The sequence below is a fragment of the Mercenaria mercenaria genome, chromosome 7 (assembly GCF_021730395.1).
Source record: "Mercenaria mercenaria strain notata chromosome 7, MADL_Memer_1, whole genome shotgun sequence".
NCBI lineage: Eukaryota > Metazoa > Mollusca > Bivalvia > Venerida > Veneridae > Mercenaria > Mercenaria mercenaria.
The window spans coordinates 31,295,537-31,320,506 of record NC_069367.1 but is presented as its reverse complement, the minus strand read 5'-3'; the positions used below and the strand labels follow the sequence as shown (position 1 = coordinate 31,320,506).

The 24,970-nt window shown below is 34.2% G+C and overlaps 1 protein-coding gene and 2 long non-coding RNA genes across 4 annotated transcripts in view; 1 reads left to right on the top strand and 2 right to left on the bottom strand.

Annotated features, from left to right (window-relative positions):
* The window catches only part of LOC123554729 (uncharacterized), a 122,696-nt gene extending 101,330 nt beyond the window's left edge, over positions 1-21,366 (bottom strand). Inside the window, exon 1 of the long non-coding RNA XR_008371667.1 lies at positions 20,793-21,366. This is a non-coding gene — a long non-coding RNA (uncharacterized LOC123554729). The remainder of the gene's footprint in view (positions 1-20,792) is intronic.
* Positions 314-20,786, bottom strand: LOC128558492 (uncharacterized). Its single transcript, XR_008371671.1, has 2 exons — positions 20,585-20,786; positions 314-1,589 (listed from the first exon to the last, which is right to left on the bottom strand). It is a non-coding gene; the product is annotated as an uncharacterized LOC128558492 (long non-coding RNA).
* LOC123554728 (uncharacterized) lies at positions 14,034-17,044 on the top strand. Of its 2 annotated transcripts, none has more exons than XM_053547979.1 (5): positions 14,034-14,225; positions 14,437-14,846; positions 15,843-15,879; positions 16,177-16,284; positions 16,693-17,044. In XM_053547979.1, the coding sequence occupies exons 2-5, from the start codon at positions 14,478-14,480 to the stop codon at positions 16,944-16,946; spliced, it is 768 nt and encodes a 255-aa protein (XP_053403954.1). In that variant the 5' UTR covers positions 14,034-14,225; positions 14,437-14,477; the 3' UTR covers positions 16,947-17,044. The 2 variants fall into 2 exon arrangements, with proteins under 2 accessions (XP_053403954.1, XP_053403953.1); XM_053547978.1 differs by having other exon boundaries at positions 14,040-14,225; positions 16,534-17,044.
* Positions 21,367-24,970: the final 3,604 nt, after the last annotated feature.

Here is a 24,970-nt window from a genome sequence, read left to right as displayed (position 1 = left end):
AGTTAAGTTTGGAAGTTAAAACTTTGCCTTGTGGTTCTTGGGTGGTCCTTGTTTATAGATCGTTCAATATAATAATTGATTTTAAGGTTATTCAAAGTCGTCAAAAAGAAACATGTTCCCCAAGGCTCAAGAAACGTTGTTTTCTTCTAAAATCCTGATTTGATTTAGGAATAATTGCATAGAATTGTTTTTGGGACATTCTTCCAACTTTACATTAAATTATTTTGATTTGTCAAAACATTTGACATAAAGAGGACGTAGTCACTTTTTCCAGTACTTAAATAGTAGAATCTGAAAACATTTAACTGCCAGAAACTGTTGACTGAATTTAATAATCGTTTTTAACAAACGTTCTTATGCCGACAATGTTTAAATTACTAACATCGGTTAAAACACGACCGCCCGAGCTACATATAGTACCATCTTCAACGGCATCACCAGTTTAACTTTGGAAATGTTTCTTTTGTGACCCTCTATTAAGGCTTTAATTAACTTCATTTGTTAAAAATGTTATCATCTACGTGTATATATCAGAAACTTCTTCTTATTAGAAACAGCTTGCCTGGGTTTAGAACCTATTCACATAATTGTGCCTAAGTTGATCCATCCATTACAAAGTGTGTTCAAATTCTAAAGAAGACACAGACAGAAGATCTTCGAGCAACATCTTGTAAACTGTTGGTCCAATTTTGATATAATTTCGCCTAACGATCCTTGGATGGCACGCTTCAAATTTTAATCTTGTCAGGATCCGCTGTCCTAATTTCAAAACGCTTTTGGATGATTCTACTAAGACTGTCCAAATTATTCTGAGTCATTATAAAAACATGACCACCAGGTGCCTTAAATTTTAACGTCGGATTATTTCAAGAATGTTCAGAGTACAAACGATGTATCAAAAAAACATTGCCGCCAGCTGCCAAAGCTATACAATCTGCAAATGTCGTCTCCTACACCATTGGTCTAAATTTTGAATAATTTCACAGAAATGTTTTTAGGGTAACCACCAACATTGTACTAAATGTTGGTTTGTTTAAAATGACTGTCAAAGGTGGAATATGGTTTTATGGAAAACTGCAGGCCAGCTTGCAGTAATGTTCAGTGTACCTGGTCGAGGTTTTAATCTCTGGCGAGAGATGTAGATCATACCGACAAAGGAATTTCACGACTCCTTTGTGTACTCAAATGAGCTATCATGTTGTTTTAAATGGCGTGCATTTTTTACTATAAGGGATTAGCTAGTCAGGAATAACGTTACCATACTTGTTCTAACTCTGCAGAAAGATGTTAACTTAACAACTTAAAAATGAACTGGTTGAGACTTCCCAGTTTTGTTTTTCAACTCCTTCATTTTTTCTGAATTGGTTTGTCCTAATTAGTGGTCTAATAATTGTTCTTCTAATTTTACATATTTGCATTTAGAAGCCCTTTATGTCCACATCCTTAAATTCTCTAGCCTAAAGCTCCATTTGGGCGTGGGTATTGTTTAGGGTGCATTCTTCTTGGAAGGCGGTTGTTTCTATTGGAACTGTTTTACCTATCATTGTTTAACATCAACTCGGTTTTAAAGCGTTTTCTCCCTTTGCAATCTGAAAATAATTGAAGGGAATACTTTAGAGAGATCATTAAAGCGTTCATAATTAAATATATTACTAAGGCGTTATAAAGTTAGAGCCTCAGTCGTCTTAATTTTATACTGTCATACTATAATGACAAAAACGTTACATGGACAGAAACCCGAACCTATTGACAATGTTGAACTGCTTATTATCATTAATTCTTCATTTTCATAAATACTACGGAAATAGTTTCTTTTATTTTGGAGAATAAACGCAAAACAAAAGTTAAAAGCTAACACACATTTGTACTTTATTGATCGAGTTCCTAGTGTCACACTTGCTTAGAGCATTTAGGAAAATCACAGAACAGAGCAGAAAGGAACAGTACAGAACATAATGTTTATTTCCGATTTGTGCAATATGTACTTCATCACACATAATACTAAGTATTAAGTAATGAAGTAGTAAGTGATACAAATTTATGTAATGTCACTATGGCGATATTAAGATATTCAACTTCTTACATACATAAGGATGAGTTGTAATAAGCTATAATCAATAGCAGGTCTTTTTGATAAACATATGAGCCGCGCCATGAGAAAACCAACATAGTGGCTTTGCGACCAGCATGGATCCAGAACAGCCTGCGCATCCGTGCAGTCTGGTCAGGATCCATGCTGTTCGCTTTCAGAGCCTGTTGCAATTAGAGAAATATTAACGAACAGCATGGATCCTGACCAGACTGCGCGTATGCGCAGGCTGGTCTGGATCCATGCTGGTCGCAAAGCCATTATGTTGGTTTTCCCATGGCGCGGCTCATATATATTTCCTAATATCACGGAACACGAACATGTAAGTATGATTAAAGGTATTCATCTTCCAAATCATGTGTATTACATAGTGTACAATATCGTTCATTTATAATATACTTTTGTTGATACCATATCTACCAGTATGATTACGTAAGTGAGAGGACAATCTCATTTTACTGGCAAGTACAAAGTTGCTGCAAGATGCAGCATAATGAAACTCCGCGTCCAAGCAAAGCAGTGTACGTTGTGCTGATAGAACAGGAGATGATTTAACGATACTGGTGTCTTTGTTGTAGACCCTAGGCAAACAGACAGTCTGATCGGGTTTTATGAACGTTGGAGAAAAAACATTGCCTTTGAATTTGCATTTTGGATTTATTTTCATACCATAGTGTCGACAGTAGAACTTTTATTTTCATACAGTTTTATTTGATAGCTGACTGTGTACTGCATGGCAATTTCACTTGTTTATATATGTCCTTTTCATGCCTTTTTTTTTCCAATGAAAAACTAATCTGGATTAAGTAGCTGTTTAACAGTTCCTAGGCAATGATATTATGGATTTAGATTTTGCTCGCATAATACATTAATTATAGTTTCAAAATCAGTTCAATGTTATATTGTTTATGGATGAACACTATTCTTTAAAACAGTCATGTGATATTTTGCAAGTTCTGCACATTTAGATTTGAAACAATTGTTTACAACCGTTTGCCTCTATACATCAACAACTTGCAGTAAACTGGTATTTGTTGAAAAAGTATTTATGAATGAAACAAAATAGCAGATTTGCATTAGGAGCAATTAAATAAATATGTATGAACAAACAAGATTATAGACCTGTCTAGCGCCGCACTAAGAACACTTTTCAAAACAAGAACGGGCATTTGAGATTCATTAAAGGTACTAAATTCTTCAAACGATATTTAAAGGACTGACGACCAGAAGCAATCATTTGCACTTGCAAAACCCGAGGTGAAAGTACTTTTTGTAGCAGCCCGGAGGCACCTGTACTGGTTTTCATTCACCATCAAAACCCGGAAAAGTCGCAATATGTACTGAATTGTTTCGGTGTGACTGCAAGCCCAACAAAACAAAAAACTATATGGTTGGTTTTCGCATGGCGGGAAAATGGCAAGAACGCGTGTACTAGGTTAAAATTCAGCCAGAGTGCGAAGGAATATAGTCATAGAGCCTCTTGAAATGAAAGTGCCATTTTTTAAAATAATTACGTTTTTGCGAAATTACTGCCAGTAACACTTCTTACGTACAAATGTATTCAAAGTCATCGAAGTTAATGGAGTGTCTATAAATGTTAACATCAGAGTTCAGCGACAGCACTGGCGGCCGTTTTCGACAGTCATTTTTTTCTATCATGCCTATTTAACGACTAATATATATATTTTTTTCAGAAAGAACGTATAACTCGGAAACTTCACACAGGTGTTAGAAATAAAACAATTTGCGCGAAAAATTTTGTTCGATTTTTCAAACTGTAGAAATTGTTAGGGAATTTCTAAAAACAAAACGATCGTTTTCGGCCCAGAAATTGTAAATGTTAGCCATGTCCATTCCTTGAAAAAACTGTCAAGTTAATTTACAAGAATTAGCTTTGTTTCAATAGAAATAAATGAAAAACTTTACCTACCGGTTTACAGCGGGGTTACTTTTCCAGCGGGTTTTTAGGTTGAAACCGCGAAGCAGTTGAGACCTATAACTACCGTATTTCAGAGCTTGCAAAAATATCATACTGAGAGTTTTCACTGAAAGGCTGATATAAACTGTTCTCTGAACATTGTTCTACAGTCCGTTGATATTTTCATACATATGTAAATACAATAAGGTTAAAGAATGCGTCATTTTGCATGAAAAATATGTTTTAGGTCTGTTGACACGTCAATCATGGTTAATTTGAAAAGTGAAGGTGTATTCCTTAAAAACATTTCAGAAAACCCCGGATGTGACCGAAGCGCATGAAAATATACCGATAAAAATAGTTTGAAACGTATTATCAAGATTTCTCTAATTTAGCCTTAATATTACATATTGCACTCGTCAGTAATAAAACGGCATTATGATCTGAATCACTTTTGTACTTGTATAATATTATGCGATTCTTCCTACCTGTCCCGACTCCTACGCAGTGATTAAAGTGGCAAGGGAGATTACTTCGTAGGACTTTGCTATATTAGAAAAGTGTTTGATTTCGTCTAAAAATAGATTAGATTTTTGAATTACTTCCCTTTATTCTTATTTTTTCCCTATTTTTGTACAGCTTTTATAATGACCGACTCATATTATTTATTACTGTCACTGAGGCTTTATATGTACTACGCTATGCATGCAACCGTGCTGCATCTGCACGTTTTGTCTGTTACATATTTGTTTCAATGCAATGCTACAAGACCTATTTTATTATATTCAAGATAAATATTGGCATTCCTTGTAAGTCGTAAATGTGTTCCGGATTTGTATTACAATTGTTGTAGAACGCCATGATGTAGAAAACTCGAAATTTGTTTCCCCGATTATTGAAACTGTTTGATTTCATTTAAGGCCAGGAAGGTGTAATTCAGCGCCATGTAGCGGAACGTCAAACATTATGCTTGACGACGTCACTTTTTTGCGTTCTAAAAGATGACGGTAAACAGCTTGTATGCTGAAGATTTCATTTCGCATCCAGCTTTTCGTCATGTTTAAACAATTAAATATCTACTTGTAGTTCAGAAAAGGAGTAGATATAACTACTGCCTACTTTAAATGTATTTTCTGATATGTTCTTTTCCATCAAAGCTAGAATGAACGCCTTGAAGCCAAAAAATATATATCGTCATGTCAGTGCAATAACTCAATAAGTGCATATATATTATATAAGCACTTATTGAGTTATTGCACTTACATGACGATATGTTTATTTATGTTTAGAGTAAAAATACCGCTAAGTTTTTGTCAGCATTTGACTGTATTTCATATCAAACAATCCGATAAAAACTTCAACCGTTTTTATCAGTATGTGTATTTTTCAAATTTGAATAACGTGAGTATTATAGCTGGATACAGCCATTTTCAACTATAACTTGAAACAAAACCGGGTGATATGAATGAACTGAAGTATAAAATATGAAAGATTCCGGCGCCGTTTCCAAATCTTTACGCAAAAAATTAGAACCCTGGTCCCTCGAAACATGATCGCTCTGAGTCTGTTTGAAAACGGCACTATAAAAAATATGTAAGAAAGTAAAACATTTATATGAATAAACGGAAGGGGGTAGTGAAAACAATAAGCATTCGATTTTGATAATTAATTGCTAAATTCATTTGTTTTTATTTTAATCATATTTGATGGCTCTTTGTTTCATACATACAAGAATATCTTTTTGACACAGAAAAAAAACAAAACAATTACATCAGGCTACAAGTTATCTCAACATCGGCATATACTGCCATTCCTACAATGTTAACTTTCATCTTTTAAATGAACATTTTAAACCATGGTTAACAAATATGTGCAATTCAGATTTTATAATAATTCCCTTTTGAAAACTACAAATACAACTGACCCTTAGAAAATAGCCTCTTGTCTAATTCATCCAATCAAACCCCCCCCCCCCCCCCCCCCCAATATATATGACCGAATGACACACTGGTTGGAGCTTCACTTTATCCTTGACTAATATTTTTCAAAGGGACAGTTGTAAGTTATTGTTAGAAAAGAGTTTGGTGCTTGTAAAAAGATCAAATGTTGACGAAAACGGGCGTAAAACCCCAAAACAAACAATAATCTAATTTTGATTTTTAAGTTGGTCGAAATATACACAGTCAAAACGAAATGAAGTTAACGTCAGACATTAAAAGTGTACGGAAATGAAACAAATAAATTATTGCACTTATTCATTTGATAACCATTATTTGTGTTGGGTTAACGCCGTTTCTCAAGCCGTTTCTCAACAACCCTAAATTATGTCACGGCGGTATGCTTACACCACTGTCTTTATAGTTTCTAACCATGCAGTAGGCAGTCTCCGTAAAATAGGACATCTTTCCCACTTCATGGGACGCTGTAGCTAGTGGGGCTTGAACTAACATCTCCGGATTCCGGAGAAAATTGTATTAAACTGTTTATGAAACAGTTGAAACGGGTTGAAACCAAATAATCATGCAAAAAGTCGTTCAATAAAAGCTGCAAATAAATCCTACAAACAGACAATGTGAATTTGGTTGAAAAACGCGGGAAAATAGACGTAACGCCTTAACTGTGCTTAAACTTCCCAACTTTCATAGGATTGTAGCGTGAAAATGAACTCGGTAGTCAAGGACTTATATAATCTTATTCCATTCAAAAGCATTTCAGGAACATGTTCAGAAATCTAAAAATATTCTATGGAGGAGAGAACGAACAGTAAAATGTTTAATAAGAAGTATCATTTTTCATTATGCTTTTTACAAAAGTACTTTAAACTCTTGATTTCAGAGCTGTTATATTTTCTGGTCCTTTTGGGTCCGGAAGTCTATAGTTTGTATAATTAATGGACAAAAAAAAAGAAGACAAATATCAATCAAACAGGGAATGCCACGTACCAAAAACATGTAAGGAACTGATTATAAGACGGTCATCTAAAGCGAGGCAATGGAGTTTTTAATATGTATTAATTGGACTCCAAATGAAATATATCAGAAAAATATTTGAAAATGCAGAGCTGTTAAACAAAATGGAGGAAAAGGCAGATATATTTTTGGACCGCAAAGCTAACATGGAAAATCACAAAATTTCATAAACAACATAATTACAATTTGAAGATAGGAATGTAGAAACCTCTGCGTATAAACAAATAAACACATAATGGTGAAATCCTAAAATATTGAAATGCATGCAATGATCTGAAAACAAGTTCTCAGGCTAAAAACAAACTCTGATTGTAAAATAATATATTTATAATCAAAAGGCGCAGATAAGCCACAGTAACTCACATGGAGAATGAACTATAAGGTTGTGCTTTATAAAAAGGACATCTTCCCTTGGTCTTCCTTTCAGTGTGGCAGAAGGTGATCATATGCGCTTGAAAGAACCAGATAAAGATATCAAAGTAGTTGGCAACCCCTACGCGTTCAGAAAACAATTATTGTTAAAGCTTTACCTATCAAATTCTATGTTAAAATGAACGCATATTTGATCGCAGAAGAACCAAGTTGAATCAAACTTAATAGGAAGCTACAGGCATGTGATACATGTAACTAAAGGGTCACTGACCCTAAAGCGCTCACCTGTGTACAAGGCTTCAAGTGTGTTTGTATAAGTACAGAGTTAGGTTTCTTCAATGTTAGCCTATATTTCATACATGTCACTCACACTTTTGAACCTAGGGTAATAGTTCGAACAATCTTGGTAGAGGGTCACACAAGAACCATTTGCGTAAAATTATTTCAAAATCGGGCTAGCAGTTTCAAACCAAAAGATTTTTAAAGTTTCTACTATATGCATATAGGGAAAAGTGATTACGCCCTCTCGCGGCCATGTTTTTTGACGAATCAAAATAATTTGAAAAATCTTGGTAGCGTGTCAAACAAGAACCATTTATGTAAAATTGGGCCAGCAGTTTCACACAATAAGATTTTTAAAGTTTCCACTATAAACATACAGGGAAATGTGACCAAGCCCTCTGCCGGCCATTTTTTGACGAATCAAAATTATTTGAACAATCTTAGTAGAAGGTCACACAAAGACCATTTGAGTAAAAATATTTTAAGATCGAGCCAGCAGTTTCACACAAGAAGATTTTTAAGTTTCCAATATATACATGTAGGGAAAAGTGACCACGCGCTCTGGCGGCCATGTTTTTTAACAAATCAAAATAATTTGAACAATCTTTGTAAAGAGTCAAACAAGGATCATTTGTGTAAAATTATTCTAAAATCGGGCTAGCAGTTTCACACAAAAAGGCTTTTAAAGTTCCCACTATATACATATAGGGAATAGTGACCATGTTTTTTGATGAATCGGTATAAATTAAACAATCTTGTATGGACCAATTGTTTGAAATTATTTCAAAATCAGACCATCGGTTTCGGAGAATCTGTCGTTTGAAGATTTTTCTATTTTCAGCTCTGGTTGCCTCTATGTGCAACCAAGCGGAACCGTTTGAACAACTTTTGCAGAGGACTAAACAAGGAACATCCATATATCCATGTTTCATCAAAATCCATTCAGTGGTTTTGAGGAGATGTCTTTTTAACATTATTGTTGACGACGGACGCCGGACACAGCGTGATCACAATAGGTCACTCTGAGCATTGGTCAGGTGACCTAATAACTGATCTATTCAAAAAATGGCCTTATTAAAATTGTGATTTTATTAGCTTTAGTAATTCATTTTAATATTGATGTTTCGCTCAACAGACCTATGCACAGAAACACTGTTATACAATGAATGATAGCCCGCCCGCTTGACTCATTAGGCAGAGCGTTGGTCTACGGATCGCAGGGTCGCGAGTTCGATCACCGGGCGGGGCGTATGCTCTCCGTGACGATTTGATAGAAGACATTGTGTGTGAAATCATTCGTCCTCCATATCTGACAATTCATGTGGGGAAGTTGTCAGTTACTTGCGGAGAACTAAGCCAATGTTAAAACCGAACTTGCTTGACCTTTGACCTACTGACCTCAAAATCAATACAGGTCATCTGCTGGTCATGATCAAACTCCCTATTAAATTTCATGATCCTCGGCCCAAGCGTTCTCAAATTACTGTCCGGAAAAGGTTTAAATGTACTGGGTCACTCTGATCTTTGCCCTTTGGAACTCAAAAATAATAGGGGTCATCTGCTGGTCATGACCAATCTCACTATGAAGTTTTGTGATCCTAGTCCAAAGTGTTCTGAAGTTATTGTCCAAAAACCATTTTAAATGTTCCAGGTCACTGTGACCTTGACCTGTGCCCTACTGACCTCAAAATCCTAAGGGCTTATCTGCTGGTTATAACCAAACTCATTATCAATTTTCATGATCCTAGACCAAAGCGTTCTCAAATTATTATCCGGAAACTGTTTAACTGTTTCGTGTCATTGTGACCTTGACCTTTGACCTACTAACTTCAAAGTCAAACTTGACATGTATTTTATCATGTTACACCAGGGTACAAAAAAATTATGATCCTAGACCCAAGAGTTCTCAAGTTATCAACCAGAAACCGTATAAATGTTCCGAGTCCCTGTGACCTTGACCTTTGACCTACTGACCTCATTTCATAATGATATTGATTTCTGATAAAGAAATTTATCTTTTAATTAAACATATTATTAATAAGTAGAATGGAACCAAACATCATTAGACATACATGTTACCCAATTCTGAAGACTAGAATAAAAGTAATCAAGGCAGATATCTAAACCTCTTTAGCTGGCGACACAGCTAAAATTTGAATCAGCATTGCATCAAATGGATAACGCGGGGCGTTTAATTCTTCATGTGAATTCTTCATGTGAGGAAGGCATCCAGCTGGCATACGGAAGGTCGGTGGCTCTACTCAGGTGCCCGCTCATGAAGAAATAATGCACGGAGGGGCACTTGGGTCTTCCTCCACCATCAAAGCTGGAAAGTCGCCATATGACCTTTAATTTTGTCGAAGCGACAATAAAATAAATGCATCAAATGGATAGTCTTGCAATGGTGGGAAACATAATGACATGCACAGTGTTCTAAAATTTTCCTTGAACTGAATAACTGTTTAAATTCTAGTTGTAGAAGCAAAGGTACACCAATGTTATCCATGGCTGTAATAAAATGGTCTTCTTACAGGTGAAGTACACATCAAACTATTTAGATGTATCTGCCAGAGAAAGTGCGAGCAAAACCATGTTTTTATAGTAATGTTGTTACCTTATATCATAAAAGTAGCCCATAATAAGTCAGTTTTCTGTATAATGTCAGGTCAAGTAAAATCGTGAATAATGATTGACATACAGTGCTATGTCATGAACACTTCTATGCCAGTATTTTAATGCTGTATTGTTCATTGCTTAATAACTTCTATACCAGTATTAAGTATTGTCTGACATCCCTATATATCCAAGCAATAACACATTTGAAAATGAATTTTGATTGAAATATACAAAAAAAGAAGTCATTTTTTGATTGTTGATTACCTGATATTAATAAATACTAATAAATAAATGTTACTTTATTGTTTTTTTTTCTTTTAAAATTGATATTTTAAAGGAATACTAGACCCAAATTTCATATTTTACACGTATGCGTATTCAGAATAAAATATCCTAGTGAGATATCTCAACCTGATTGTCTTAAGTTACTAGTTTGGTCACATATATTATTTCTAACTTAGTCTAGTATTCTTAAAAGGTATATCAGATCCAAAGTTCATTTGAACTATTACATAAATATCAGATTATAAGATTATTTCACTGGTTGAAGGTGCATATGGGAATATCCGGCCTCGAGGGTAACTGTTTAGGCGGTAACGAGGCTCCCTGCCGAGTTACCGCCTAAACAGTTACCCGAGAGCCGGATATTTCCATCTGCACCTATAACCATTGACAGAATCTTTTTCTTGCATACCGATTTCAAGAAATAATAATAAAGATAAAATCAATCGAACGGCTTTCTTTTTAGAACTATTTCTTGTAGCAGTGTATTTAAACAAAGTGCGGGGAAACCAACGTCCGTAAACAGGAAAGACGTCATGACGTTTCAAAACAAATAACAACGTTTAGTCCCGGTTATGTTTTATCAATTGCAGCGGAAAGTTACGAATTTTTGATAAAATAACGTTATTTGAACCGAGAAATATACTATCAGGAACCGATAGGAACTGTCAATGTATTGAATTTTTATTCCGTTTTTTAAATAAAATAATAATTACTAGATAAAACTTCTATATATATGTAGTTCGTAATACGTCATTTACAGCACGAGAGTCATCCTACACCCCGGGGTGTAAGATGGATTTTTCCAACACCGGTAAAAATACCGGAAATCCTCGTGTGGTATGCAAGAAAGCCATATTCTTTTCTGCCTTAATGTTTTATTACATCACTGTTTTATGACGTCACTACATAACGATCAATCATACTATTTTATAATGCGGCAATCCGAGTAATCACTTAAATGTTCGGAACGATAAGAAAAAAATTAAATGAGGAAATACGAAAATAATAGCCTCGTTTTGCGATATAGAATCGGTAGGACCTCGTTTTAAACAAAATTTGAATAATCATATCAACATTTTAGGGTGATGTACATTCACCCTTTATCTTTTCAGAACAAATTTACTCATAATTATAAGTAAAACTGATTAATTTTCGATTCGTATCAAGTTAAAGTAAAGACCATTGATGTTTTCTAGGATAGATAAAATTAACTGCTTCTAAAGGATAACTTGCTATTACTATCCGTTTGTGCGTGTCTTAAAATCATTAATGCACGGAATGTTTTGATCGTGACAAGCATTACTTTGTAGATTTCAAGTTGCATTGATATCATATCTTTGACATCAATAGTCCTTTTATTATCTGAGTACCCTTGTTGAGAAGGACATCATCACTGACATATGAACAGCACATGAAATGCAATACCTTAAGATATTAATCATGAAAGGACATAGCAAGGACATGCAAGGATACTGCAGAAATTCAATAAAGATATTAATATAAAGATCTGTTTAGTCTAATTCAATTGCATAGATATGAGACATTTTTATCTTTCACGTACTATAATCTATATATCTGAAAGATAATCAGTCGACATCTTTCATGCGACTACACGTATTAAGCGACTTTTCATGAAGTGACCACTGTAAATCATGCCCGAACACTTTTGCTATATAAATGCGTCTTATTAAACGCCTTGTTCATTTATCAATATGTTTTCGCTGTAGTTGTTATATTCTATGATTCTTATAAATGGCATGATCTTGAATATATTCTGCACAACGTTTTATATAAAGTAATCAATAAATCCTTATTTTTTTCTCTAACGAATATATTTATTCAAATTTCGCAGAAACAAAACTGTGCCAAGTGTTAGAGTCATCATAAATTTCTTTTACATATATTGTGCGTTTTAATCGACCTCGCAGGGCGGAGTTTCGCGACGGTCCATTGCATTAAAGTGTAGGATATGTAGTATATTTCACTCTCATGATGTCAAACATCTGAAAAGTTCAATTAAACAAGAGCTAGTAGAACACGAAATCCCACCCCCGTAAAAAAATGATGCATTCAGTAACTGAACAAGAAACAGAAATTACTGGTCACTGTGCATTGGATGTTTGACATACTGACCTCAAATCAATATGGGTCATTTACCAGTCAAAAGTGACCTCCCTCCGTATCAAATGTGATCTTAGACAAAAGCATTCTCTAGTTATTTGGCAAAATAAAGTTCTACTGTTCTGGGCCAATGTGAAATTGACCTTTAACCTACTGACCTCAAAAGCAATAAGGGTCATCTGCTTGTCATGATCAACCTCCCTATCAACTTTCATGATCCTAGGCCTAAGCGTTCTTGAGTTACCATCCAGAAACTGCTGAAATATTCCGGGTCACTGTGAAATTGACCTTTGAACTACTGACCCCAGAATCAATAGGGGTAATCTGCTGGTCATGATCAACATCTCTATTAAATCTGATAATCCTAGGCCCATGAGTTCTCAAGGTATAGTCCAGAAACCGTATAATTGTTCCGGGTCACTGTGACCTTGACCTTTGATCTACTGACATCAAAAATGATAGGGTCACCTGTTGGTCATGATTAAGCTCCCTATCAGCTTTCATAATCCTAGACCCAAGCATTCTTGAGTTAACTGTTTTACGTCACTTTGACCTTGACGTATGACCTACTAACCTCAAAATCAATAGGGGTCATTTGCTGGTTATGACCAACCTTCCTATCAACTATCATGATACTAGGCCCAAATTGTTTTGAATAACTATCCAGAAACCGTTTAACTGTTCCGGGTGACTGTGACCTTAACCTTTAATATACTGACCTCAAAATCAATATGGTTATCTACTGGCCATGACCAACTTCCCTATCGGTTTTCATGATCCTAGGCTCAAGCGTTCTTGAGTTATGATCGGGAAACCGTTAAACTGTTCCGGGTCGGTGTGACCTTGACCTGTAATCCACTGACCTCAAAATCAATAGAGGTCATCTGCTGGTCATGACTAACCTCCCTATTAGCTTTGATGATCCTAAGCCACAGCGTTCTTGAGTTATCATCCGAAAACTGATTGGTCTTCGGACCGACAGACCGACCGAAATCTGCAAAACAATATACCTCACCTTTTTCGAAGGTGGGTGAGGGGCATAAATACTGTTAAGGTATGCACTGCCTGTTTAGTTTCAGAAGTTTTTAATCCAATTGCGAAGTTTTCATCAAAACCACGAAATATTCACCCAGTAAGATAAATCTGGAATTTTAATTGGTCATTATTATTTGTTATAACATATATTATTTGATAACACTCACATGAAACAATAATTTTGGCTGGCCTTTCATGGTAATGGCTTAAATTACACAATTCACACCATTCATTATTAAGGAAAACAATAGTATCATTGCCATTTTAAGGATACCGTTTACGTGATATTTATTTTTAAATGACAGAAAAATGTTTTGTCATTCTAAATGTTGATTACATCAATGGACACATATCTCTATACGATTGAATTATCTTAAGAAATAAGCAGCAAACATGTTGATACATTTAACATTGAAATCCGTATTTCTTAATATACATTCAAAATATAGTTTAGGGTGACGCTCTATATTACAGCAGAATAATTACTACTACTTTCACTTTTTATTCCTTTTGTGGATAGTTATTAAATGCTTCCACGGTAATAGATTATTTTGATTTGAAAACTTGGGCTAAACGCTAGTAATAATAATATGATTTCTATAATTCTAAATAAAACATAATAAAATATTATGTATTTAAGCCCGCCATCATTTAATACTATTATGACACATTATTGTGTAACCGCAACAGGGCGATTCCATTGGTACAGGTCTATTAAATGCTATTACAAATTTCTATTAATATTTCAGTTTATACCTACGACATATTCAGTTAAACAGTATGTCTTGCTATGGAAAGTTCAATATCTGTATGGAATAAATGCTATGGGAAACAAGAGCATTTGAAAGAAACAAGTAGTGACGATAACCACCAAGAAGTACTTTATAGAGTAATTTTGACTGTGTTTGGAAGTGTAGCGGTACTGCTTCTCTCTTTGATACTCTTAGTTGGAGTTTTTGTATCATTGGAAGCGGGATATAGCACTACGGGATATTATAACAAATTTGTTCAACAGTTTTCAATTCCTTGTGATGATCTTTCGTTAAGCCCAGATGAGGATTTCAACTTATTCAACATAAACAGGCACAAATTTACATACTCAGTTCACAACGACGTATATATTTGTACATTCCGAAACGTCACTGAAGTTATCTTTATAGTAAGTTGTTTTATTTCCTTTTTGTGCATTCGACTACTGTTTGTTTCTGTAGCTATGACATAAAAATATAATTTTGTATGTTCTTGAAAGTTGGTATAAAAAAGTGTGAGATTTTTAATTCAACCTCATAATTAGGAAGGTATCACATCTATTATCAAAAACTAACACTGACCAAATGTTTCAACATAAAAATCCCGAAAACATATTTTTCTATGATAGTTTTTACTTAATTATTTCAGCTCGATTGTGACAAAAACTTTTAGCTTATTTGATGCTTTATTTCTATTATTTCTGCTTCCTGTAGAAACCATTACGGGTCTAATATCACAACATGTGGTCGGGTTCGAACCAACGACCTTAGATAAGGCGACCGACACAATAACCAACCAGAACAAAGCTCCCTTAACCATTTTATATCAAGTATCATAAAATCTAAAAAAGATTTTGTTCAGAGCATAGTTTCATTCTAAGTTATTAATGTAATTTTTTTACGAACCATATGAAAACCATTCTGTTTCACAGTATGTGGTCTAATGTTAAAACTAGAGCAAAATTTATGACTGGCATTGTGTCCATGACATTAACCCACGTAAGTAAAATAATGACACATTCCAAGTTTGAAAACGACCGATTCTTAAAAAAAATAAATTTCTTAAGGATTTAACGTCAAAATGACAAAGTTTAAGGTCATATGGTGACGTTCCGGCTTTTAATAGTGGATGAATATTCCAAGTGCCCCTCCGGACATTATTTCGGGCATGGAAGGATACCTGAGTACAACCACCGACCTTACTTAAGCCCACTGGATGGCTTCCTAACATAAAATAATTTTACACCCCAAGCTAGGGTCCGAACAAAAAGTAGTGAGGAGCATATGATTTGACGTCCTCAACAGTTTAACATGTGAAGCCCCATGTTAAAATCAAAGGCTATTTGATGAAATTTCATGTACTACAACCTTTGATTGTTTGTAAGATATTTGATTTATTTTGACAGTTTGTTCAACGTATTGGACGTCTTAGACTTTCACAGGGTAAGTTTTTGTTGAAAGTTTTAACGGTAAAGCTAGAAAATGACCGAATCAGTAGCAATGAGTTTAGCTTACCTGTTCTAAAGAAAAATTGTCGTAAACTTAATCCGTTGCATGTCTTAATATTATGCAGGTGAGTTGAAATTTCAACAAATTATTTCATAGACAAATGGGATCTAAAATTATAATTTTCTCAAATCTGTCAGATTCATGTGTCATCACTTTAGCAATTGTTTAATATGTCCACTAATGATACATAACTTATACTTTTCAAAATATAACATTTCTATCATTTACCAGGACTAGAAAGTCAACCATATCTTCAGTGTGGGAACAGCACTCTAAAACCAGCATCTGGACATTTGACTGCAACATTCTCTAAGGTCTCAAGACACCATACGTATAAAGGTAATTTGTAGTACGTATAATGCCAAAAAATGGGAGGCATGACAGATATTATTTTTGATAATTATTGTAAAATGTCGCGGGTGCTGATAAAATCCTGAAGGTCATGCAAAAAAAAAAATGAGAAACCTTAACTTGTAAGGACGCAAGCAAATTTAAAAAAAAAGTAAATTCCGGACAGAAAACAAGCTTGTTTATAAAGCGTTAAATCTGTACGTACTTTCTAAATGTACATTTCTTTTAATTTTATAGAACAAGAGTTTGATCAAACAATATCTTGGGACAAACACTCTTCAAGTGCGTTTATTTCGGAAAGTCTAGAATACCTAAAAGGAAAACTACGAGTGCCAGAAGGTCGAGTTTATTTTGTTTATGCAGCTGTACAATTTAATATTAGCACTGTCATTGCAGAGAAGAGTAGTGATACAAGCAGGCAATGGAAAGTCTCTCTTCGAATGTGTGTGAGCAGTGGAGAACACGAGCGCACGCTCCTTTACAGATCAAAAGTTTTCAGCACAAGCGAAACAGATATTGTTTCATCGTTAAACGTTGGGAGTCACGTATTTCTTGCGAAAGAAGAAGACGTTTACGTAAAAATATCAAATGCAGAAGGACTTATTCATGACTCGGATGGAAACTCCTTTGGAATATTCCCAATGTATTAAGTCTATAAATGCAAAATGTGTCAATGTTGCTGCAAATATAAAAGTACAATATATTAAGATTCGATTATGTATTAATGTAATAAAGATATGAATTGTAATTCATTTATTTTAAAGAATTTCCCATGCCGTCACTGCTGCTAAAAGGCTCAAACACATTATGCTCTATGCATGTTAACAGGCATTGCAATGCTACCTCATGTAACTGTAGTGGTGAAGTTGTCAGGTTTATCATTGCGATTGCAGATGCAATGTAGATTTTACAAGGATAAGTATATCCTTATGTTACTGGCTCTATTCTATGCTCGAAATTACTGTATCAAAACCTGAGGATTTAACCAGTACAATAAATATTCTTTCAGTCTAACCTAATGGCCTATTTGACAACAGACTGTATTATCTAAACAACTTTGGTTATGTAATATAATTTCACTTATTCAATTGAAAAATTGAATCTAAAATGATTTTGATTTAATTCATCGTTAACGTTTAATGATCTGTTTTTGAAATTCTTTTCACGTAGTCATTAATATTTGTATCTTCAGCCATTAGCCTTTCCCCAAAACAGATAATGTATTGCAATTTGTAAATATATACCTTAGAAAAGATACTTGTAGTACGTCATAGATATTTAGCAGCATTAACTATTTAATGGTCCAAAGTACTACAAGAAACAGAGCCAAAGTTTGTGTCCGTATAATTCTGACACTACAAAGAAAACAAAATTTTCTTACGAACAATCAAATGATTTATAAGCTCATTTTTCTCTGCCAGCTTAAAGTTCACTGGCTTGTAAATAATCTACCCATGACCTCACGTATACATGTTATACAAAACCAGCTGAAAACTGGCAAAAATTGGTATAATTTCAAACGAGGTAATTTGTGTTTAAATCTGTTTTCAATTATACCAGATTGGTTCGTTATATATTAATGGCAATAATATAGTCAAGAGCGCAGGCGTAAGCAGGCGATATTGTTGATTTTCTGCAAATGAATATAAAATCTTTATAAAACCACTCGAATATAAGTCATACTGGTTCCCGGCGAACTACTTTATTTCCAGGGGCAGCTATTGTGTAATAGTATATGTAATAGTCACAGGAGAGGTAATTGGAAACCATTGAATGAAAAATTAAACAACAACGCGATACAGTCATTTGAAATGGATATGGGTATTGTTGTAAGATTTTATTAATCACTATCAATTGGAATGTTGAATGCGGCCTATGACGTGTATATCTAACAATAAGAAGAATGACCCGTAAGCAATTCCAATGTCTTATTGAACAATATATGAATAATAGGCAAAATGTCCACTTTTATTTCTCTTAAAGAGATAACAAGCCCGTTGTTTAAGCTTTTTATACAAACATAATAACGCACTGACGTGTAATTATTTTTATAGTGCACCCCCTACCCCTCCCAACGCAAAACATTCCATCGAATTGCATCGAGGAGATATTTTGCTACTTTATTACATGTTAACCTAAATTTAAACTTGGTTTTCTGTTTGCTAATATACTGAAATGACTCATGTTGAAACTTTTCCAAATCATTTATTCATTATCATACTAATGATTTAAAATTAAAGACACATCTGACAGTTTTCTAAACGTATATAGGCAAACATTTTCCTACAGACAGAATTTTCAAACTTTGTGTACTGAATGAAATATGTATTAAAAATAGGATCGAAACCGAAAGTAGGAGTTTATCAGGGTTGCCTTATTTGAGAAAATGAAATTCCTTGATTTCCGTTGACTACAACCGTACTTTTCACTGACCAATATCGCCAACTTTTTCGACACCCCCCCACCCCCCCCCCCCCCTCTACAGTCGTCCCTTTTATATCTATTTTGTTTCAGGTAAGGGTTGCAAAGCCTTTTAATCTTCAAAATGCCAAAGTAAGAACAAAAACGAAATTTCTTCAAGCACATTTAAATCATATCTATATACAATTGCACCAAAATGTGTTTGGAAATACTTATAAATCTTGCTCGAAGACTGCCATAGCGACGCAGGATCTCAGTTTCCCTGACTTTTCCCTGACGTTTCAAAAATTTTGTTTTACACTGACCATTTTCAAGATTTCCCTTACAATTCACTGACCTTGAAAAAAAACAACAACTAAATTTCAATTACTTTTCAAGGTGAGAGGCAACCTTGGCAACCACGTTTACTATGCGGAACAAAAAAATGCGCCTTTTTTGGGAGGGGGTTGGGGGTATCAAACCACCACTGTCATTTTAATTTTGTGATATAGGACACATAACATTATAACCAAATTTTAGCTTTAACAACGGATCTGAGACTTCAAACATTTTCTGATCGTATTTGACATCAATTCTATAGTCAGATAGGGTCTTCCCACAGTAATCCAAGTATAACTGAGGATTACATACTTATCAATGGCTTCACAGGTATTACATGGGAATTATGTAACATGTTTTAGAAAAGCTTAAATAGCTTTCTTAATATTAAACTCGGTCTTAGATATTATATAATTATATAAACACTCCCCTTAGTCTTTTTATTGTTCTCAATACCAACTGGCTTTCATAAAACATTTTAAATATTTAGATAAAATACCCACAGTACAAGTAAATAATTCAAACAAGCCTTTGTTTGTATGAGTATTTTGATAGACTTTGTCAAATAAAATAAGATGAATATAATCCTCTTTATATGTGTTTTACATTTAATTTAGTATTACGTAATGCGGATATCCGTGGCATGCCAAGGCTGTTGGTTGCGACTACAGAACCTATGTTTTTGAAATCAAAATATTCTGTATTACATGGAAAAAATATCTGTTATGAGGCAAGATAAGGATGACTGGTTCCCAGCTTGTGATGGTCAAGCAGAATGAGAAGGGTAAAAGCAGTTTCGCCGAGTCTACATGAAAGGTGGAAGAAAATACTAGCCTGACAGTCTATCCTGCCCTTCAATTTTCCATCGGAACTCATGTAATATGCATAAACTGACATCTATATTCAAACACCGGCAAAAAATAGTAAGAATGTAACTATGTTCGTCTACTACTTTTCATTATGTTTTCGCGAAAATGCCCTACGAGTCGATGAAGCAGATTTATCTTGTAGGACATTTATTAAAAACTCCTTGGCAATTTTGTTTCAAAATGGATTAAAGTACACCAAACGTCTTGCTAAAGTTCCAAAATGTCTTGAATCTCGACCATACCTGTAGATCTACTCAGATTATCAAGGATAATAAAGCGTTTTTTTTTAACTTGGCTAAGTTTGCTCAGACTTTTTCACCTTAAATGGCATGTAAATGAAATATGCCATTTTATCTTGTAGAATTTCAAAAATGCTCTAGGAAACCTATAAAACAGATTATTTTGTCCAAAATTGCTTAAAATGTGCATGCACAATTTTACCATGTTTAAGAGGACCAAGAACCCACTTTAATACTGAGTACATTTGAACTTTTCAACCGGATGTGCTCAGATTATTTGTCTGAAACGGCTTAAAACAGCATTTAGTCATTATACATAGAATTTCAGATCTCCGACCTCGTTCCTCCCCTCCTCAATGATTCCTACCACAATGTTTATTCAGGTCTGCTTTTAAACTAGAGACTAATCTGTACGGATAACAAACAGCAGTATTGTCTTACCGTTAATAAATATTGATATTAAACCTCCATGAAGGTTAGCAGAACACAACTAAAATTCCCCATGGAATCTTGCACAACACATTTTAGGGATTCCACGATTCATATGCTATTTATATATTGGAGTTTCCATGTTGATGTATTAATATGGAAATGCGGGATTCCACAGTGCAATATATACATAAAATATGTTTATCATTTACATAATTACCTTGCATTTAAACAGAAACGGTATCCTTGTTGTAAAGTTGTCTCGTATACTAAGCACATTTTGCACATAATTCTACAACAAAGAACTGTATTCCGTTTTCGACTATTTCATCTTCTTTTTGAATTTATCCATTAGAGATCTATCAAAAATTTTCTTCATCTTAAGTTTCTTCTCCTTCGAAAGATGGTGCCTTTGAATATATCTCCTATAAATCCTATCAAGAAGTAATCCTTTGAATATATATTCTACACAGTAGCAGAATTACCGGTAGGAAAGTACAAAAGTCCGTTCCGTACTAAGCATGACTTGAAGACACACTTTAAGGACAGTGTCTAATTTTATCTTTTTCGGTACACTTTAATTGCGCAGTAATAAGATTTGATCCACTTTTAAATTTGTTTTGAACTTAACCGAATTTGTTACACTATTTTTATACGATTATATTTATACTTCGCCTTTATAATATTTCTTGTTTGATTTGAGCGTAGTAACCTAGATTAGAAGGTCCAGGCTAACGCAAAGAACGACTAAGTACTGCTTTGCTTCATGCCTTTTTATTTACATTATAACGAACAAACACATTTCTCAAAGTAATATCTGATTTTCCATACATAAAACACTAGAACATATGGTGGCTGATTTCTGCCATGTCGAGGTGAAAACACGATTACACGAAAAGGCGACAAACACGTTTAATATTTGTCGAGTTTCCTTGTTATTGTCCCACCAACACAAAAACACGACAAATAACGTATTAAGATTTATTTATGAGCCTTAAATCTTAACGGCGGTTGATACATTTTAAACAGCCCAAAGAGTTAGATGATCCTAGCTCTTTTACTGGAAGAAGAGCTGTAACGGGAGATATTTTGATCACCTTATATTCCAGTCATTTGCCGTTAACTACGCAAAAATTCGATCTGTGCGCTATGTTGACTATCATTAGTCCAGATCTCTTTGGGCTTATTGCATACAGAATTGTAACTATTGTGCGCAAAACTGTCAAAAAAAGATTATATAAAAATTCGACATATAAGATATCCGTCATGTTTTCGTGTCGGCGGGACGAAAACTCGACAAATAAGGTATTTGTAGTGTGTTCGTGTCGACGGGGCGAAGTCATGACAACACGAAAGAAGGACAAACAAACGGCACAAACACTAAATATTCATACCAGCCAAATCGAAAACCCGACAAATAAATATATCATGTCGGCGTCTTCTTAACTTTATGTGTTCGTGTATAATGGATGAGTTTTCGTATTGTCATGTTGTGGTGTTTTCGCCTCGCCAGCACGCCAACACGACATGGCAGAAATCAGCCATCAGAAATCAGGTACATAGAGTAAGCCCTGCGATATAATCCTTACTAGTTCTTACTTTTCTTGACTACCACGCAGGGAAAGAAAATGTTATCTGGGTAAGTTATCGCCTTATTTTAAGATAAGCTACACGCGTGCATGCTGACGTAATAATTTGACGTCGTCTTATGACGTCATAATGTATGTGCGATTTTTTAAATTTATAATATCTTTGAAAATATTGCAATAATAATCAACGGTAGGCAAAAAAAATCTGAGTATGGTAGGTGTATTCACAACCCTCGGCTAGCGCTCGGTTTTCCATTTCACGCTGCCCCTGGAATTTGGGAAAACTCTGTTTTACACAGGCAGTCATATAAAATCCTTACAATTTGTGAAATACGATATCACCGACCAGTTACACAAAAAGGAAGTAACTTTCAATAAGGAGTCCCTTTTGGTTTGGGTTTATATAATTGCAATAACTAGATCTCAGCTCGCCAAAGTATTTGGTCTCACAGAAAGCAAGTTAAAAGCAATCTCCATGGAAATAGAAAGCTAGGTTGTTGTTGTATTTTTTTAAGTTTGATATTATGTAAGAATTAGAAATATTAATTAGACCTCGTATATGCTATATGAAACAATTGTATATTTGATCAATTTTAGGCTATTGCAGACAGATAAATAGTTTCTCATCAAGGATGTATTGAATAAACAATAATATAACAATATCCAAAATAAGGTGATTAAAGTGTTAGCACATGACGCTGTTGGAAATTATACAAAAGAAAAAGAAAAGATACATGCATATCAACATTGAGTAACGGTTCACATTACTCTAACTATAATATTTCTGACTCTAGTAGAACATGTTTATTTACCATTAGTTCGGTGTCATCAGTATATTTTTTCAGACTGGGACCTCCTATCGTCTAAAGAGTGTTATAAAACAAAAATGATAGTGTCTTCTGTTCAAATGAACAGAATATAAGTTAAGTTAACAGTTCTATACCTACTGATATATTATGGAATAGTCTTTATTTTATTTATTTTATTAATTAAACCATCTTTATTGTTCTCATATTTTGCTCCAATCACAAGCATAATTTTCTGTTGCAAGAGAAAGTAAAGTGATCCTTTGGAACACTACAGAAAGTTCATTTTTGAAACATTTGGTTGAATATGTAAGTTTTGTCCATAGAAGCTACTGCTACATATTTTCACAACTAAAACTAGGAACTGCTCCAACTTCGAAGCTAGAAAAAAGTGCAAATATTGTGTCTGTGCACGACGGTTTTCATATTCGCTTACATGGCAACATGTACCGCCATTTAACTACCAGTGGCATAACTCAAAATATTCTTGAAGTCGAGAGTTTACAGAAATAAAAATATGGCATGATGTAATTTCGAGTTCAATAGGAGCCGTATTTTAATTGCCTGAAAAATGATGAAGTGTATGTAAATGAATGCTTCAAATCGAAAAATCGTGTAAAGAGGGGAATCACTTAAAAATAAACAATTAGAAGTCACAATCCACCATATTCAATAGGGATTCATAAAAAATGAATCTCTTCTGCTTACATATATGCTTCAATAATGTATATATCTGGAAATATGAGAAATAAAAAAAAAACAGTTGTATGTCAGAATCCGCCATATTTTACAGAGATTCGAGAAATAGTAACATTGTATTAGATCTATCTAGACTATAATATTGATATACTTAAGACAATTGATCAATTGCAATGCTTTGAAACACTGCGGAAAATGACTGATTCAGACTATAGTCCGTCATTTTATCATTAGGAAATTAAAATAGAAAGATTAACTCCTCTAATATACATGTGCAGTATTTTTCATTTAGTTTACGATTTTAATTGGTTTCCAATGAATGTTTCTTTCACATCAAACTACGTCACAAAATGTAAGACAGCATACCCCCGTATTCAAAATAGACAAATATAATAAAATCTAGAAAGTAGACTTGTTTCCAAAAGTTCTTCTTAGAGATTAGAGATTCTACTTAACCTGTGATTTTGTGGGAGAAGGTATTATAATACATTAGCACCCTGGTTTTCTTTATTTTAATCGTATATATCTAAAAAACTTATTTTATCTTTGAAAATATATTACATATTTCACTGCATGTTTCTAATATTTTGCAAAGATAGAGCTTCTAAAACCTATTTCCTCATCTTAATCATATTTCAATAGCCATCGCCCTTCAGGGACAATAGCTAATAAGTCATAAGTCAATAGAGTCTAAACACAAACAAGTGTAATTTTCATTCGAAGTGCTAACTGAACAGTACAGAAAATTTCAGTTTGTGCTCTATAGGATGTGTAATTTATTTATCAATTGCTGATAATTACATACGAACTTATTCCCATTCATCGGAAAATGTGTTGTTAATCAGTAGAAATTGATGAGCAAACATCGCAGGAGAACGAAAAACCTTGAAGAAGTTGAGTATATTTTCTATAATACAAAGGAAATGCAAGTATCTGCCCACTTTATCCAAAACATATTTTCTTGTTCATATGTTTTTTTACCCGGGTTGATCTTTCCAGTTTTTTGTAAAATTCCAAACAACAACACGGATTGATTGCTTTAAGAAACGAATAATATTGTTTGTAGTCTTCCTGCGGCACAGCGAGGTAATTGTTTACGGTGTACACATTGGCAAACAGCCAGTCAGTTTTTGTTATATGACCGTTGCATTACGTAATTCTATTAATATACACTAAAATTAGAAACAAGTAATACGAATGACTGTACCGCTATTTATCATTATTACGTCTTGTGTTTGACTTATGTGTTTGCTCTTTATATTTAAAAGTACATCGCTTCCCTGTCATATTCATTAATATTTCTT

Coding starts and splice junctions, on each gene's coding strand:
- LOC123554728 (XM_053547978.1), top strand. CDS start 14,478: ATGGAAAGTTCAATATCTGTATGGAATAAATGCTATGGGAAACAAGAG. Junction 14,847..15,842: donor TCACTGAAGTTATCTTTATA/GTAAGTTGTTTT, acceptor TTATTTTGACAG/TTTGTTCAACGTATTGGACG. Junction 16,285..16,533: donor AAGACACCATACGTATAAAG/GTAATTTGTAGT, acceptor TTAATTTTATAG/AACAAGAGTTTGATCAAACA.